A 19414-nucleotide genomic window follows, 5' to 3' on the forward strand; every position below is an offset into this window, starting at 1 on the left:
CCCGCCCCACAACTCGGCGCCTCCTCTGCCCGGTGGCCGATACTGCACCGCTGCAGCCTTGATACTGGCTCACCTCGCACCAGTGGATCCGCGGCCCGCTCAGGAGGCCGGTAACGGGGAGCAGTCACGCCTCTGCTTCCGCTCGTGCAACACCGGCGCCGGGCTGCGGCGCCACCTCCAGATCCCGGCCGGAGTTCGCGCCTCCGCAGCGCCCTTGGGCCGGCTCCGTTCGCCGGCTGATTGCTCACTCCCGCAGCCAACTCAGCGAGAGCGTTGCACACTGGCGTGATCCCAGGCAGTCCCGCAGCTACTCCGCCCGGCGTGGGTAATCACAGTTCCCTCGCAGAGGATACATTTCGGAGAAGTCTGGGCCCCGCTGACGGAGCTCTATAGAGTTGCGTCCGCCATGTTGCCCGGCTGGCCCCCCCCCCTAAAAGTCTGAGATCGAAGATTGACTTCTAGGGCACAGGAATTGGGTAGCTGGGTAAAACCGCTGGAGACGCGCTGTTGTTTGATATGCTCTATGTAAGAAATAAAATTGTATATTTTTAAAACGTGCTTTTCGGGACACCTTCTTGGGGTATTCGAGTGCTGTCTCCCATTCTTTATCGTGTAACTGGCACCCCAGTTCTTCCTCCCATGTTACTCGCAGTGCACCTAGGGGTTTGTTTAAAAGCTCTCGTATGGCTTTATATAGCCAAGTAACCAGGTGCAGACCCATTCCCATGTGCATGATTGTGTGGATGACTGGGTGGGTTGCCGGTTCTCCCCCGACAGGTCATGACATGGACGATAGCTCTCTGTGAGTTGCCTGTGGAGTAAAAATTGGACTATATCTCGGTTAGAGAGTGTTCTATCCATATGCGAAGCATGCCAGTTGTGTAGTATGCCTCTCGTCTGGGGCAACCCACCAGTGGCAGCAGCGGAGAATACAAAGGTGCCCCTGCCGACAGCCGGTGTATCCTCTGCATACATTTACGAGCTAGCAACACCTATATTGGGTATGTGCGCCGCGGCTTAGTACCTGTCAGTAAAATGCGGCGGATTTCTTGAACTGGAATAGGGCCCGTCGCTGCGTGTCTCCCCCGTGTGTCTACCTGCCGTCCAGTAGGATAGTCACTGCAGTTGTGCCGCCAGAAAGTATGACTCGAAGGAAGGTGCGCCCAGTCCTACCTGGGTGGTGGGTAATTGTAATTTCGCTAATGCTATTCTATGTCTGCCCCTCCCCAGATTAGCTAGGTAAGGAGCGAGTCTAAGTCCCGGAAGAATGCTCGGGTGGGATTACCAGTGGATTTGTAAAGTGATACAATAGCCGTGGAACTATAATCATAGCTAAGGCCACACATCCTATCGGGGCCAACAGGAGGTTCTTCCAAAAACTCACCACTGAATGTATCCCAGCCAGTGCTCTGCAGTGATTGTCCTCGAACGTTTCAGATGGGGAGTGATACAGGCGAACCCCGAGATATCGGGGGGCTTCTGCGCTCCATGCTAAGCTCTGCCCTCCGATCCGAACGTCCTGGGGGGGTGAGGTCTGGGTGTTGTGAATAGACCGTGGACTTATTCCAATTTACTCTAAACCCGGTTGCCTCTCCAAAATCGGCAAGCGCCGTCCATATGGATGTCAGATCTGCGGTGATGTCCCGTACGTATATTAAAAGGTCATCTGCGTACATGAAGACGCTATGTGTGATACCTGCTATGGGTATGCCCTGATTCTCCCCCTCCTGGCGTAATCGTATGGCTAGGGGCTCTTCGGCTAGAGCAAAGAGTGGAGCCACTCTCTTATAGCCACACATTTGGCACTCCAGGTCCAGTATCCCTTACCATTTTGACTTAAAACTGTTGAGGGGGAGATTTCCAAGTCTGAATTGCACAGTTTTTTTTTAGCTAAATTCGGCTCCATGTCATCACAGAAATTTTCCAAAAGGAAGTGATCCTTAAACATTATAAATGAAGTAGGTAAAGTGCCTTGTGTATGCTTTAAAAGATTATTGCGTTTATAATTTTTTTTTAACTCTCTTTATTTGAATCAGGGCATAATCTAATCACAAAGCACGTACATACATTGCAGTTCATTGTTACACATTCCTTTGACATTTTATACCTTATTACCATCCACAATACAAAAGGCACAGCACTATTCCATGTGTTAATCTCACAACTTCCCTCCGCCCTACTCATCAGAGACCTTGTCTGTCTGCACCCTGGGTGGTTCACAGATGTAACCTCTAAATTTATTCCAAGCCCCCCATACCCTATTCCACTTACGAGGACAGCCTCGATTGAAGAACTCTACTTTTTCGGCCACCATAGTTGCATCCATGTCTTTGCACCATGCGGCAAGTGTCGGTGGCTCTTCCGAACCCCATTTTTGGGCAATATTACATTTCGCAATCATTATCCCTAGTGTGGCCCAGTCCTGTGCTGGGTGAGTAAGGCCATTCGGCTCCCAGACATTCAACAAACACCTCTTGGGCTCGGGCACCAGCGACACCTCCTCTGCTTGTGATATCGTTCTCATCACCTTTACCCAATATGCTTCAATCTTCGGACATTGCCTCATGGTGTGGTAAAATGTACCCTCCTCCCCACAGCTCCGTAAGCAGAAGGGGTGCTGGATTGCCCCTATTTTGAAGAGGGTTAGTCTAGTGTAGTAGGCGCGATGTAGTATTTTGAGTTGTACTAATCTGAGCTTAAAGGGTATTTCCACCTCACGTGGGGACGCTAGTGCCTCCTGCCAATCAGTGTCATCAAGTTCCCCTACATCTCGGGTCCATTTTTCCCTGAGTGCCGCAGTTGGATCAGGCAAGTTGTTGACTAGCTTTCAGTAGGTAAGGGAAGTAGCTTTTTTATGCATGTAGTCAGTTAATAGCCTATCTTCTAGGGGAGTGGCCTCTGGGACCTCGGTGCCTGGTGGCAAGGCTGCCTGTAAATCATGTTTGATCTGCAGATACCGGAATATTTCCGAGGGTCCAAGGTCATACTGTCCTTGCAGGCGTTCAAATGTGACCACCTCCCCTTTATTCCATAGGTCACCCACCGTGGAGATGCCAATCGCGTCCCATTGGGCAAATCCCTTATTGTTCTTGAGTCGCCCAAGCTGCCGTGTATCCCAAAGTGGAGTAAGTTGGGTTATAACTCCTTGCCAGACCAATTTAGCATGTGCCGCCTGCCATATGTTGACTGTATGGATTGTAGGTCCGATTAGTGAAGGGGGACGTTTTTTGTTGTAAAGTGCTGACATAATTCCCTCTTCTCCCAACCCCTGTCTATCTGCTTGAAACGCGGGGTCCGTTTGCCGGGGCATGAATCCACTGATTGATGATTTTCAACAGAGCTGCCCAGTAATACAATTGTATGTTATTGTTCTGCACTATGCGTGCCGGTTTGTTTTCCCACAGCAGACTGGAGACCTCCGCCGCTATCGCCTTGAAGTAACCTGACGGCACTGGGAATGGTGGGTTTTCTAATGCGTACAGGAATCGAGGAAGCACCATCATTTTAAAAAGCGCTGCTTTTCCCAGCAGTGTCAACAGTAAAGTGCCCCAGTGTGTCGCATCCCTTTTTAAATGTTCTAGGTAAGGTATTAGGTTCCTTTTAAAGAATTTGTCTGAGTTAGCCGTTATATGAATATTAAATACTTAAATGTGTCCTCAGAAATCTGTAGTGGACAGTCTCTGGGGAGTTGCAGCTGAGGGCCATGAAGCACAAATCAGATCGCTTTGGACCAGTTTATGGTATAACCAGATGCCCGACCAAAGAGTTCACAAATATTTAGGAGCACCAAAATGGAGCGCGTAGGGGAGGCCATAAATAAGAATACGTCATCCGCATATAGTGAAATGTGGCCCTCCCATCCTTCCGCCCACCTAATCCCTCGAATTATCGGTTCCCATCTAATCCATGCCACCAGAGGTTCCAGCACAAGAGCGAATAGTAGTGGTGATAGTGGGCAGCCTTGGCGCGTCCCATGTGTCAATGGAAAGTGTGTGGAGATATGACCGTTTGCCGTAACATGTGCCAATGGTTTAGTATATAATAGGCGTATCCACGCGCATAATTTAGGGCCGACGCCTAGGTGAGCAAGCACTGCGAAAAGGAAGGGCCATTCCACCATATTGAATGCCATTTGGGCGTCTAAGGAAAATATAACAGCTGGTTCCTGGATATACGGTATAAGGGCCAACACCCCATGCATGCGTCTCAAATTAAGAGCCGTGTTTCTACCCGGCATGAATCCCGACTGATCCGGGTGTATCAGGGTTGCAAGGCGCAGAGTCAGTCTTATCGTAAGGAGTTTCGCAAGGATTTTAGCCTCTGCATTGATTAAAGATATGGGGCGGTATGAGGCACATTATTCAGGGGCTTTCCGGGTTTTGGGATTGCTACAATAGTAGCCATCCGCTGATCTAGTGGAAGTTCTCCTGACTGCAGACTATCACAGTACATATGCAACAGATGTGGGGCAATTACCCCAGCCGTCTTTTTATAAAGTTCAATGGGCATACCATTGGGGCCCAACGCCTTTCCTGATTGCAAAGATCCCATCGCCACATGTATCTCCTCAGCCATAAGATCCGCCTCGAGCGTTAGAGCCGCCTCTGGCGTGAGCTTGGGCATATTGATATCTTGTATATAGGTCTGTGCCTCTTCCTTAGTCATGGTGGACAGTGACGTGAACCTGTTGAAAGTGGTGCGCTAGTGTGTGTACTATTGACTCTGGGTCAGCTACTACCAGACCATCTTGTGTTCGGATTTGTGCTATCCATTTCTTTCCTTGCTCCCTTTTGTTGAGCCATGCCAGGAGTTTCCCGGCCTTGTCGCCGGTCTCGTACACCTTATATTGTGTTGCCTTCATTCGTGACCTAGTCACTTCCTGGAGGTTTTCTCTGTGTCTTCCTATTGTTTAAGACACAAGCGCTGGGCCGCGGCTGGAGATGGGTTGTGCGTGTATTGGTCATCAGCGTCATGTAAGTCAAATTCTATAGTGTTTAGTTCTTGCTGTTTTTCGCGTTTATGGCCTGTGATAGAAGCAATGACCTGTCCTCTAATAACAGTTTTATAGGCCTCCCACAGAATGGTTGGAGAGCGAACCGATGCAATGTGTTCTTGGAAATAGAGCTGTGCCGTTGTGGTGATTGCTTTCAAGATCTTGGGAACATGCAAGTAACCAGGGTATATGGGATAGACACGCTGCCGCACCCTGTGGTGACACTCGTATGTTAACAATATTGGGGAGTGATCCGATATGCCCCTGGGACGTATTTCAATATTTGCCACGTTTCTCAGGCTGTCTGCTGATGCAAGGAAATAGTCTATTCTGGAAAGACTATTGTGAACTCCGGAGTGGAAAGTGAATTGTCGTGTTGTGGGGTGCCGGTATTGCCATACATCGGTGAGCCCAAGTGCGTCTAAAAAGTCCCCAATACGGGTGACGCCAGTCGTGTGTATCTTTGTGGGGTATCAGTCTAGGGTCCCATCAATCGTGGCGTTAAAGTCTCCCCCAATCAGTATTTCCCCCTCCAGAAGAGTAAGCAAGAAGTCACTAAGTGCTGGGAGCGTCACTGCGTGAAGAGCTGGTGAAATTTAGACCGACACTATATTGATATACCGCCCGTCCCACTGACCAACTAGCGCTGCGAAGCGGCCGTAGTCGTCCGACTTCGTCTGATGTATTATTAGTGGTGACTGCTTTCTGACCAATATACCTACTCCTCTTGAGCTAGATGAAAACTCAGAATGTACTACCATCTTGAACCCCTATCTATCTAGTGCTTTACAAGTGGTGCCGGTTAGATGTGTCTCTTGCAGCAGGGCCACAGTCGGTGAATACCATTTTAAACACTGTAAAACTAGGCCTCTCTTTATTTTGTGCCCCAGGCCATCCACATTCCATGTAACCAGCGATAGGGGAGTCACTTGTGACATGGGGAACGCCTAAGAGTTAGGCTCTCGTGGATCCTGTGCTGTCATTACTGATGTAGTGGATATGTGTTGTCGCGGAGTCATGCTTGCAATGTACCTGGAGTGCAACATTTGAGAACTCCTTATATAAGAGTGCCCTTGCGGAAACTGAAATCAAGAAAAAACACAACCATATTAACAATCCCACTCCTCCACCCCCTCCCTGCCTCCCTGCTTGACGGAATTAAAACTAGCCGCCACCCCAACTGTGCAGATTGCTTGATACCCGTCCCCGTTACCATAACTTCGGGTTAAGAGTTAGCGTCCGCTGTCCATTAGAACCCCCCCCCCCCAAGCGTCTTCATTAAACGCGGCTTCCCCGTCTTCTAGATATATAGTTTGGAACATCGTTCCAAGGAGGATAGGTCTCAGCGGCAATTTCCATTAGTCTCTGGAACTGGTCAACACAGTCCTCCCGTGGTTTATGGTCAGTTCAGGGGGCCATGTCTTAGGTCCAGCCGATCGGTGCCAGGGTGGCCCTGGTTTACGAGAGGTAAATAGGGTCCAGTTGGTTGCCTCCCTTTAAAATGGATCATCACAGTTCTGCTTTAATGCTGGGCGTAATCTAATCGGTTCTTTCACTCTTGTTCTTCTCTCATCACGTGTTCTCCGCGGTGCGCCTCGTGTCCTCCTGATCTTCCCGATCGTGTGGCCTTTTGCCATACCTCCAGCCATTCCTGCACGTCTTCTGGCGACAGAAAGAACCATGTTTTCCCCTCTGCTTCCACCCTTAACTTCGCTGGGAACATCATGGAATATTTGATTCCACGTTCGCAAAGGGTCTTCTTCACGTCAAGAAATCCTCGACGCTGCCTAGAAACTGCTGCCGTATAGTCTGGGAAAATGGTGATTGTAGAATTGTCAATGCGTATCGGGGGAGCAGTACGTGCGGCTTGCAGTATTACGTCTCTATCTCAAAAGTTGAATATACGGGCCAAAATGGGGCATGGAGGTGCTCCCGGTTTCGACCTTCCTCCAGGGACACTGTGCGCCCTCTCAACGGAGAAATAGTTGGAGCGGCCTCGTGGTTGGAGGTGATTAGTGATGAGATCTTCAACAAAGAGATCAAGGGCTGGGCCACCCGTTCGTTCCGGTACGCCAATAAGGCGGATGTTGTTCCTCCGTGATCGCCCTTTTGGTCTTCCAGCTTTGCGGCCATCTACTTGTTATCCGCCATGAGTTGGTTCACTTGTTTTTTCAGAGTGGTCGTGTCTGACACTAGAGTTGTTGTGGTTCCCTCCACCTCTGTTATTCTAGTGGACAGTTTGTTAAAGTCTGCTTATGGTCAGGGAAACTTCTACCACGAGGGCCCCAATGCGGTTGTCTACCTTGGTCAGAGCGGCCATAATGTCTTGCAGGGTTACTTCTTGTGACGCAGCATTATTTACACTTGGCACAGGCTGGCTTTCCTTATCCTCAGGGTCCGTCTGCATTTTGTAGTAGGCATATTTGTCCAGCTTTGCCTGGTTCAGGCCTTTCGGATTCCTGTTACTCATCCTGGCCGTTGGAGTGAGTGCGCACCCATCCTGGGATCAAGGGCGGTAGTCACCGCTGCCAGCCAGAGGGTTAGTCATACCCTCGCAGCCTGTCAGCTTTTGGACCCCTTCTCCACTCTTTCGGTGCCCTCACAGTTGCTCCCAGATGGATGGTAACTTCGTGCGTTTGGCCCTTATGTCTGACTGAACTCAGCCCTAATATGGAGTAGCACTGTCCCTCGGGAGCGCCCCTCTCCCTTGCAAGATGTTTCGGCTCTGGCCCTCTCCCTGTGCCGTGGTCTGTGTTGGGGTAGTTGCGGTGGGATCGTACTGCGACGATTTATGTGTGCACCTGCTGCGCCATGTATATTATCGCCACCGATACTGCTGGTCTGAGCGTGAGGGGGGTCCGTAGAGATGGGTCCTTCCTTAGATCAGCCCAAGGATTGAGGACCGAGTCTGCGCCGAATCACTGTGTTTCCTGACAAGATGGTGTCCGACCAATCGACCTTCCTCTGATCGCTGTGAGTCTGGGGCCCCTCAACGGGATTGTGCTGTCACTATTTATTCGGGGTTCTGCTGCGCCACTGGTATATTTCACACGGGATCGTCGTACTGAGCGGGGGGGGCCTCCAAGCGCACTCACCCCCGCGCCGGCTGTATAGCTGGATCCCAGCCGCGTAGTACCCGGAGAGTTGTGTGTGCTTCACAGGCGGTAGTGCTTACCGGGGCTCCGCAGAGTAGTTCGCCACAAAATGCTGCCATTTTGGAGGAATCCCAGCTGTGCTTGTTCTTCGGCTGCTAGCTATGCTCCGGTGTTTATAATTTTAAAATTGAGTTTTTAACTCTTTTGCAGTGATTGTTGGGCAGACACTGACTGGATTGTGCCAGAGTTTGGACAAGCCAATATCTCTCATTGTCTTTAACAAATTTGATTCAGGGGAGTTTAATTGCATTCCGATGTCTAAGATTTTCCTACTGTCCATTTTGGTATAACCAGAGTTCAGGAGTCACCTGGATTTGACGCTAGCGGGCGGAGTTCCAATTCCAGCCTCCAAGGTAATAGGGGAGGGCTGGCTGGTAGACATAGAAGCTGACTTATACATCAATTTTCAGCCATTATCTAAGATTTTTGGTTTTTGTAACCCAAATCTAAGCACCATAAAGGGCTCCCACAAGGGCCTGGTGCGTGTATAATTGAATAACAGGCAAAACAAACTTGCAGTGAGACCCCTGGTATAGGTTCAGCAACCCCCCACTTTGCAGCTCCAGTCTTAATCTTCTTTTAGCAGCTGTGATGACCAGTCTAGCTTTTCATCTAGTGTGATCCTGTGAAATTGGTTTACCTGCTCCTGGGGAATGCCATCCAAAGTAGGATTGGATCGTGTGGAGGGACCGGGATTAAATACCATAAATTTGGTTTTACTGATCTTAATTTCCAGCCCCCTCATCTCACAGAATTTGATAAATCCTTCAAGCAGTTTCTGGAGCTACATCGGTGTCTTTGATAATACAAGTGTATCATCAGAAAACATGAGGGACTGAACCCTCATGCCTGCTAGACGCAGGGTATCATTGTTACTCTATTTAAAAAACACAGTAGATCATTTAAAAACAAAGTAAAAAGGGTAGGTGCCAGAACACAATCCTGTTTAACACCACGGGTAGGTGCCAGAACACAATCCTGTTTAACACCACGCAAAATAGGAATGGGCTCTGTAACTTTGCCAAGTTTCCACATCTGATTTACAAGCAGTTATTCTGGTGTAACCTCTCTATTATGTTATGCAGGTAAACTGGAATGCAAAGTTCAGCAAGGCCTTTCCATAGCCAAGTTCTTGGGACCAGGTCAAACACAGATCTAAGATCAACAAAGACTGTATAAAGTCTCTAGGCTTACGATCTTCCAGTAAATCAACTGCAGTCTGAAGACCTGGTCAACCGTGGAAGTATTGACTTGAAAGCCTGTTTGGAGGGGACAAAGTGAGTTGCTCTCCTCAAGCCATTGCTGGAGCCTGCCTAATATGAAGCTTCTAAAACGTTTTGGTGTGGTGTTTAAAAGGCTAATTGGCCTATAGTTGGCAGGAGCCATAGGGCAACCTTTTTCGTATATGGGCAAAATCTCTACCCTGCCCACAATTTGGGAATGCTGGCCCCATTTAAAATAGTATTAAAAACCACAGTAAAATAGGGTACCCAAATGTCTATTTCCTATAGAAGCAAGTCTCTGGGGATCTTGTCAGTGCCAGGCGCTTTACGAGGTGCTATCATTCTAATAGCCCCTTCTACCTTCGTATATTTATCAGGGGAATGTCCTCTTTAACCCACCCAGTCCCTGGATGAAAAGGAAGGATTGAATGTTCAGGCACTGGGTTCTCAACAGGTTTAGCTTCATGTAAATTAGTAAAGTGGGCTACAAAGGCTTCTGCCACCACATTATTATCAATTTTGGATCTTCCTTCCCTGTTCCTCATGACCGTTAAGTTCCAAAATAAGATTTGATTGTTTTCCCTTGCAGCTGCTAAGAGGATGCCCCTGGACTATCCCATTCCTCTTCTCCCTTGCAAGGGCCGTTTTATGCACAGCTCTTTTTTCCTGGATGACTTCCCTGCCACATGACTTAATTGCAATGATCAAAGCGCTCTTGGTCACAGTCCAATCTTTGTTGAACCAGGATGGTACACTACTCCTTGGCCAATGGCTTTTGGCTTCCCTGAAAAAGTCCACCTTTAAACTAATAAAGAGGGAATTATATGCAGCTTCAACCTCTGATGTGGCTGATTCCTCAAAAGCCCAAGCTTCAGAATGCTACAAATCTCCAAAGCTTGGCCCACCTTGCTGTATATTGATCTCGGGGCCTCTTGGACCTCGCGACAGCTGACCACTGAAATATTCATTTATTATTTGTTAGTTAACACCTCTCAACAAGTGGTTGTTAGTGAGATAGCTGGGTTTGTAATGATGGAAGTTCCAGTTCCAGCTCCACCTCAAGGGTGTTATGGTCACTATCATGCCTCTGCGCGACCACCATGTCCTCTAAGAATGGCCAGAGTTTGATATCTAAGAGGCATAATCAATGAGGCTGGTGCAACCAATTCTATTGAAGGCGTGACTGTCTTTTCTGTGAGATTTGGTCCTTTTGTAGCATGTTCGAATCACGCAATTAAAGGTTAGGGCATTTAGTTGTATCGCCAGGAGGGACCAATTTTTAATAGAGGGAATGATGAGTGTAGTAATTGAACTAGTTCTGTCCTCTTCCGACAGAGAGTAAAAATTAACCAAATCCAGGGGTTCAAACTGTCAATTAAAATCGCCCCCCACAATTGTTTGCACATCTGGGTGAAGGCCAGTTATGTGTGAGATTAACACTTCTATGGTGGAGGATTCCTGATGCTTGGCAGAAGGCCTTAAATAAGTGTTGTAGAGGTTGACTGAACATTCATGAGGTAGTTTCATAGATAGATAAAGAATGTCCTTGGTAACTATTTCTGACCCCAGCACCTTACATCCCACATGCACCCCAAACCAGGTCGAGAGTCCCCCAGAAGGTCTTCCCTTGCCAAGCGACCTGGCATTAGCACAGAATATAGCGAAGTTCGAACAGCTTATTTCACGTGTTAGCCAAGTTTCTTGGAAAAGACAAAGGTCAAAGATGTTAATATAGTTAGTTCAGTCTGGGTCGTCCAGTTTGGGGACCAGACCAGCTACATTCCAGGAAAGTATCCTTAGTTTTTTATGCATCCATGAAGGGTGCCTAGTCTGCTCGGGCCCCCGGTGTGTACCATACAACTACCACCCACTGGGTCTGATGGTTTGTCGACTAGTGGGGGGATTAAAACTTTAAGATCAGGTAGAATGCAAGTGGGGAGGAGTTTAGTACGCCTGCAGAGGTCAGTCTCACAATCTATTTCTTGAGAAGCTCCTTTCACTATAGGCCATTTGCAGTGCTGTGAGGGTACTGAAGGTCCCAAACTTGAATTACTACTCCGACTTAGACCGTAAGAACAAGCACACATCATCTTCCCTCTAATTACCTATTGTGCACTGGGATATTGTACAATTCCCCTAACTGTGGCTGGTTGAGGTTCAGGGGCACAAAGGTTGGGGGTTAGAGGTGGCTTCCGGCAACCTGGAAGAGGGTCTTAAGTGGGACATGTAAAAATAACCAGAGGGAAATAATCTTACCCCAGAAATTCTCAAGGGTCCGAAGCCATCCTTACATAACAACCTATGGACTACATCAGGGTCCAAAAATTGATGATCATGCAGTCTTCTGGACAATCCTTGACACCCCCCCCCTTCCCAAGCCAACCCACACGCTGGATAAACAAAATGTTGTTAGCCTTCTCGTTAGGGAAGCCCTTATACTTCCCCAGCCAGTTAAGACACTTGTTTCTTAATTGTGTATGGGTTTCCCTTAGCCGATCCCTAAGTCCTGGCAACCCAGTCATCAAAACCACATAGGGACATGCTTCCGGAGGAAGATCAATAGTCACAAGGTCCTTGCTGTCACAGGGAGGTGAGTCCACCATTCTCTTCCTTCCCAGGGTGCCTCTGTGATTATGTAGGGTGGTGTCAGTGTGTGATTGATGACTTTTGGGGAAGCACCCCCAATATTCTCCAGACTCTTGGACGTGCCTGGAACAAGTGATTTGAGGGACTGTGTTTGCGAGATCCTGCAAGCATTTCTATGTGAGGGAGGAAGACTTCCCCCTGAGGGCATTCAGTCGGCGGGTTGACTTTGGTCAGATAAAGTACAAGGAATTCAAATACAGTCGTTTCGTCCAGGAGTGGTGTAAGTTCTGAATACATCAGTCCCTTAAGTTGGGCCATCATGTCATCCACAATGGTGACTATACATTCCGGTTTGGTTATGTCAGGACTCCCCCAACCCCCCCCCCCCCCCCGCTTTCTGTTGGTGGGCTCCTATGGCCCTCTGGAGCATTTTGTCAATAGTGGTTACCTTGGCTGGTGGCTCGGCAATAGAAACCCCACCAGTGAATTTACGTCTTCCCATGGTTAGAACTTGTCAAGCTTCTCAAAAGAATAAAGCAGTGGGACTCACCCTTGTAAAACAAAAGTATCCTTATTTAGCAGCCAAGGGGGGTGGCCTAGCCCAGCTTTGTCCAGCTATGCTTGGGTGCAAGCCTCACGCGTCCAACGCAACAGAAGCGCCTGCTGGGTAATATAGGCACCACCGTGTGCTACTGGAAGTACTGGCGGCTTCCTGCCATGTGTGACGCTAGGGTCAGCAGTCCTGCCCCTACCGCTGCCGTGGAGAAAAGAGCTGGGTGTTTTCAGTGAAGTTGTTATTGGCTATTTTGCAGTATAGACACTAAATAGTATAACCGTGAGCTAACACTGTTATTAACTAAGTGTGATATATGAACCTAGAATGATGACCCATTGCCAGAAGTGTGTCTTTTCCATGCATGTTGCATGCTGTCTGCCCACCAGTGAGAAGTATAGGATTAATTAAAGTGCCAGAGAATCACAAAGAGAGATGAGTGATCATACCCCTGCAAGGCAAGTGTAATCCATATTTCTATCTGCTGTTCTAGGTTTCTGCATTCTGTGATGATTTGCACATGCCTCCTGCAGAATGATTAGGATATAAATGTTATGTGAAGTCTGACTCAGTTATAAGCTTTGTGTACCTCCACCACAAATACAAACTGGAGCTCATGTTTTCTAAAAGAGGTGAAGGAATGCACACATGTATTGTGTTTGTGGCTAAACCTTGATGTCATAAATGGAGAGAATTTCCCACTCAATGTTGTTTATTCCTACTGTCCAGTAAGTATTGGCGTTTTTGTTTCTTGACATTGGTAGGCTGTGCCATATGTATAGTGTTTTCTAACTTCTAGAAGGCCATAACTTTACAGGGTCTTTTATTTTGTTTGTTATTTCTGTTCTAACTAAACGCAGATTTATAAAAAAGTTCAAATGCATGGAAAGCATGCATGGCGATTTTTAAACGTACAAAAAGAATACATTTACATGTATACGGGGAGTTCCAATAAGTGATATTTACAATATCTAGAGCCTCGTTTTCAGTTGTTTATTTAGTAGCACACATTTTGCACAGGTATGTTTTACTATAGTATTTTGAACGAGTGTTCAATAACAGTAATTCTGGTGTTTACATGTCTGATATGTCTGGGAGTTGAACTCGCTGTGCATAGACAAAAATATATACAACCAGTCCCAATGACGGGATTTTTCGAGAATTCATAGCACAGTCTGGCAGGCATACGCAGGGATGCAAAAATAATTGAAATCTACACATGTATTGTGTGTCAGGGTTGTAGAGATCAACATCAGACTTTCGCTTCCTGTGCCAAAAGATGATTCTCCCTCTTGCTACCATTACAGAGTACATAGTATCACTACAACCTTATTCAAGATTTAAAGCAAAAAGCTTTAAAAAATAAATGTTTAAGGGGTGTACAACATACATTTTTTGTCTTTTTACTAGGCCTGGGCGGTAAATTCTGTTCCGCTCGCGGAATTTGCATAATTTTGCGTTCCGCGGAGGACGCAAAATTGCCCCAAAAATCTGCATTCCGCGGCTTTGCGAAATTTTTTGCTTGTTCGCGTTCTCGACTGCGTGTTCGAGAGATATTTCTCCCCGAGCACGCAAACAGCGATTGCGAACAGTAGAAAAGCACCGCGAACAAGCAATTCCGCGTGTTCGCCGAATTTCTGCGTGTTCGTGGAGATTTTTTTACCATTTCGCGGAGATTTGCGTAACGCGATTACGCAAATTCCGCCTACCCCTACTTTTTACGGTAAAAAACTTATTTGATTACTGATACTTGCTATTTCCTGGGTGCTTTGCCAGATTTGATAATTTTAGTTTCTTCCCCATGCAGCCGCCGGTTTCTGTACATTGTGAATCTGGATGCGCCCACGGAGGGGCACCGCAAGATCTCACGCCAGAGCAAGTGGGATATTGGGGCAGTGCAGTGGAACCCACATGAGAGCTGCGCTTACTACTTTGCAGCCTCGGTAAGTTTGCGGTTCTTCCCTCTTAGTCTATACCTTACTTTTTTCTGCCTTTATGTCCTTCTTTCTCTTCTCAGTCTTACTGCAACATACTCTCTGCTCTATGACTGACTGCTCTCACCATCTCCACCATATCTTCCTGGTGCTCTTTCTGTAACTTCAGTGTCCTTTTACTCCTACTCAACTCTCATCCATTCCAGATACTATTGTGTCCCACTCTCTTTCCAACCACTACTTTCCAGGTTTTGTGTAGACCCCTAAACCCCTTTCCACCTACTGTGCTCTGTGACCACTTGCTGTTACCCTACTTTTTGCTTACTCTTGTATCTCCCATCCTACTCACACTACTACTGCAGTTTCCGACCTCCTAACGTGTTTTGTTTTGCTTTGCTGCTCTCCTTTGCTTTACAGTTGCACTTGTTTCTCCTCTTTGCTTTACATTTACTTTTATCTATTCTATTCACACTCTCTTCTCCACGCCTTGCACCCTCTTGTCCCTGCATGTTCTTCACTCACTTATTCCCACAACCCCTTCAATTAATGCTTTTATTTACTCACCAAAACCCCCATGATCTTCTAGTGTGCCCTATGTCCATGAACATGTATCACTGTCCTTGTGTTTTGCATGGTCTTATTTCTTCCACATGATCTCAAACTGGAAAGCCGTTCAGTATTATTATTAATCAATGTGAGAAGTTGGCCTGGTATATGATGTCCACAATTCTGTGGGCACCTTGTATCAGTCCAAACAATCCCTTATGGTGATGGTTGTAAGTCAACCTTAAAAGACAAGCTATCCTAGGGGTAGCATGGACTAAGCAGCCTAAAAGGCTTAACTCAAGAGGGCATGTGAAGCCAGCTGTTTTACCATATGCAATCCTGTAATATCAAATGAAAGGACACCACACAAGTTTATATATTATAAAAATATATGTATTTATTCTCAGAATAATCCCCAATACTCTTTATGAGTAAAGAAGCACAAGCGTTTAACCCCTTCGGTGCTGATGACAAAGCCAGCTCGTCATCAGCGTTACCTGCGCTGCACGGATGACGAGCTGGCTTTGTCATAAACAAGCCATTTTTAAAATTTTAGCGCACAGCGGGAAAACGCGGTAGGGGTTAAACAAAAGCACAATATAACATATGAAAGTTGCACAATTATGGATAGGGCCCGTGGCCACTCAAACCATATATCAAAAAAGTGGTATAAGTATCACTAATCGATCAGTGGTAAGGCCTAGGGCCTTGGGAATCGCTGGGGCTACACTGGACTAACAGCAGTTAGGACGGGAGTAGCCCGCGGGATTCGGGTGCAGCGCTAAAAGCACACGCATGCACCAATGCAAAGTCAATGGTGCGTAAAAGTTATCGAGTTACAGTTTTAAGAGTCTTCTGACTGGGACTAGAAGGACAAAACTTTAGACTTAGACACTAGAGGTGTAAACCACTACAGGAGCACCGGCGTTCAAGTATTACCTCACCCACAGGAAGTGGGTGCACAGGTGCAAAAGCATGTCGGGTTTCGTCACGAAGATCTATGGTGCCTGGAGATGAAGATGCTGCAGGCGTCCAGAAGAGAAGTGTCCGGTGCGATCCAAGGGTGGATCGAAGATGTAGAGTACCTGAAAGCAGAGGGGACAGAGTCTGGGTCACTAGCCAGTGACCAGGAAGGAACCAGGCGATGTCGGGCGCAATCAGGTGCTTGTCGCGAAGCTTGTCTCTACTGCCACGTGGACTCTGGGGCACCGAGGACGTCCTGGAGTGAATCACGAGCTGTCCCACGAAGGCTCTCGCTGTCGGCGGTGTCGGCTTCCGGATCGGAGTTGACAAGCCTTGGCAAGGGCAACCCACGCAGGATTCGAAGATCGCTTCTTACTCGGACCAGCAAGGTTAGAGCGGGTGCTCCTTTTCAGGGGAGCGAGAGCCAGTCTGGAGCAACCAGACCATCAGTGTAAATTCAAAGGTTCGTCGGTACTGAGGCCGCTAGCCAACGGGCAAGCGACCAGACCAACGCGTCGAGCAGGAAAATGCAAAAGGGCCCCACGCAACACTCGGTGAGTGTGGAGGGGTGAGCTTCGGTGCAAACGCTGCTCGGGGCTGGAGCTTCTCAAACTCCAATGCACAGCTTCGAGGGAGCCTCGGAAGCTGCACGGTCAGCACTTCGTAGTTTTTCCGAGATGGCCGGTCCCACGCTTCAGGTCGCCTCCTTGGGTCTCAGCTTTGCAGGGACTGTGGATCGGGCTGTTGGAAGGCAGGAACGCTGGGTCTTGTCGATCTCTGTCGCTCGAGTTCCGGCAGGAACTGCAACAAAGCAAACGGTGACGTACTGGATGGTGCCTGTTTGCACAGGGTGGTCACTCCTTGACCACAAGGGAGATTCTTCAGTCTTCGAGTAGGATGTCGAAGGGTCCAGAGTTTCGTTTGATAAGTTTGTCAGGATAATCTGATGTGCATCTGCACAGCTCCTACCTTTATTCCAAATCAAGGGGCTGGATTATCTGCTAGGTCCCTCTTATGGGTGGGACCCAGGAGGGGGGTGGTTACACCCCTTTTCCTTTGTCCAGGTTCGCGCCAGGACTGGGGCTGGAGTGCCCCAGAACCGGTTTGACTGGATTTTGCATGGGACACCTTGTGTGCCCCAGGCAGTGTCTAGTTTCCTTCCACCCACCCTGCCCCACTACACTATCTCCTGTCTGGGGAGGTGTAGCACCTCCCTGTGACAGGAAACCCTTTGTCCAAGCCTCCCCTGCCAAGTTTCGGTCAGCAGTAGGAGGTCAGACTCGTGTCTGTGGCAGCAGCATCCATTTTGTGATGCTGAGGCTCTGGTTAGGATTAACCGCGTTTTAAGTAAAGTAACATGTCTTCTCCCTCTAGAAGGGTGGAATGCTACCCCCGTCGCCAGAACTGGCGAGGGGGTAGTATTCCCAAGTGTATGACACCAAACACGACATGTTTTGATAAAGCCAAACCAAAGTTAGCATTAACCGCGAGGATTATAATGCACTTAAGAGTATATGGTGTGGCAGTATCACTAGAACAGCTATAAGGAAATGGTTCCGACCTCTGCAGACAGGCTCAGCTCATGCTAGAGCACCATCTCACATAAAACCAAGCACTCTGCCTCCAGGATTGTTAAGGCCTGCCATAGGAGTGACTTATAGGTATATATGTGTCCAGATATAGGTTTAGATATAGGTATACTATATCTAAGCACGGAGTGATTACACCACCTTGCCCCAGCCGAGTGATCAGCCAGTTGTGTCGATTTAAGTACCAGCCAGGGGTGGCAAAAGATATGCTGCAGCCCATGGTAGGCCTTGGATGCATCTATGCCCTGGGCACCTATAGTGCACTGTACAGGGGCTGATAAGGTGTCCAGTACCAAATTGGTGATGTACCTAGGGTACATGGAGTCCATTTAAAGAGGGAGCAGATAGCCTGGGACCCTGATTAGCAGGATCCCAGGCCAACTAAGTCGAAAACCAGCTAAACACTAGGCAAAAAATCTGGGGTAACCATAGTCCGGTATCCACCTTCCTACAATCAAGGTCTTCTAGATTCTTGAGACAGCTTTTTTAGGTAGGGCCTCTGCCAACATGTCTCCTCCAGTTGGTGGTATTGCCTGGAATCTGAGTCCCTTCCAAGATGTGAGCTCATAGTATGTGTTTGAGTTGTATGTATCTAAGCAACTCTGTATTTACCACCTCATATGCCTTGTGAATTTGTCAACTTTTTTAAATGTCCATGGCTCCATACATCCCCCAGACTGGAGACCTTTATTGTGTCACAATGACCAACACCCCTGCTTTCCTACCTCTTGTAGTCTAATAATCAACCATGGAGGGATTACATCTGTGAGGTCTGTATTTCAGCCCAGTGTCTTTGTGGTCAACTTTTTTTCCCATACCACGGTCTGAGTATGTTTGGATCGATTCTTGGCTGGAGCACGCCCATGTAAAGCTCCTGGGCAGCCTTGAATTTTCATGTGTGTATGTCAATTCTGAGTGAGGTCTGCTGTAAGAGTGAAAATCCCTATTCATTCACCCCTGCCAGAAGCACCACTCAGTTGTACTTGTACAGGACTGTTAATGCAGTGCCTCAATCATACACTCAAAGTTATTGTTTGGATAGCTATTGTTGCTGGTCCACTGTCCCACTGCAAGGGTTGTAGTGCTTCCTAGAAAAACTCCTCTGGGGCCCAGTATGCTTGAAAGATTCTGATGTGCTTTATTTCTCTATTATACTACATGCTTTTAAGTCCTCCATTTCTCCTTCACACTTTACAGTCGTCTCTTTGTGCACCTGTGTTCTTCCCTCACCCTCCATGGACCACCCTCTACACTCTTCCATGTTTCCTTATGCTCTTAACTCACATCCGGTGTGTTCCCACTGACCTTTGTTTCTCTCTGTGTCTCTGTTCTTCACCTGCCCAGTGCTTCTCTGCTTTTCATTCACACCTGCCTGCCCTCTTTTCATTCACTCCTGCACTCCTTTGGTCTTCATTCACCCTAATAGCTTTATGCTCTTATCACTACCTCTGTAGCCCCATGCTCTTCTCACCCCAAATATGCTCCTTTTTTACAGAGTTTTATATTGCTCGAACTTGACCTAAATCTGAGATCAGATCGCTTTACATAGCACCAGTTGCATTACATGAGGACACATTCATTTTTCTTAGGCACAGGGAGATTAAGTGATTTGCCCAGAATCACAGGATGTTCAGCGTCAATGCCGAGACTCTAACCCAGTTCCCCAGATTCAAAGTCGATCGCCCTAGCCGTTAGGCCAACTCCTCTCCTTGTGCTGAGGTTTCCCATTGCTTTCCCCTTGGGCATCCATCCTCTTTACTCACCCATGCTTCCCATTGTTCTTTACTTTACCTGGGCCGCATGTTCTTCATTCACACCCTGCACCACGTGTTTTTCACTTGCACTCTGTGCCCACGTTCTTCACTCATATCA

At 47.7% G+C, this 19414-nt stretch overlaps 1 protein-coding gene across 1 annotated transcript in view; it reads left to right on the forward strand.

Annotated features, from left to right (window-relative positions):
• Positions 1-19414, forward strand: part of WDR59 (WD repeat domain 59) — an 885758-nt gene that overhangs the window by 79947 nt on the left and 786397 nt on the right. The window contains exon 3 of the mRNA XM_078670030.1: positions 14318-14453. Coding sequence (XP_078526156.1) covers positions 14318-14453 — 136 coding nt within the window. The remainder of the gene's footprint in view (positions 1-14317; positions 14454-19414) is intronic.

Source organism: Lissotriton helveticus, chromosome 12 (genome assembly GCF_964261635.1).
Source record: "Lissotriton helveticus chromosome 12, aLisHel1.1, whole genome shotgun sequence".
Classification (NCBI taxonomy): domain Eukaryota; kingdom Metazoa; phylum Chordata; class Amphibia; order Caudata; family Salamandridae; genus Lissotriton; species Lissotriton helveticus.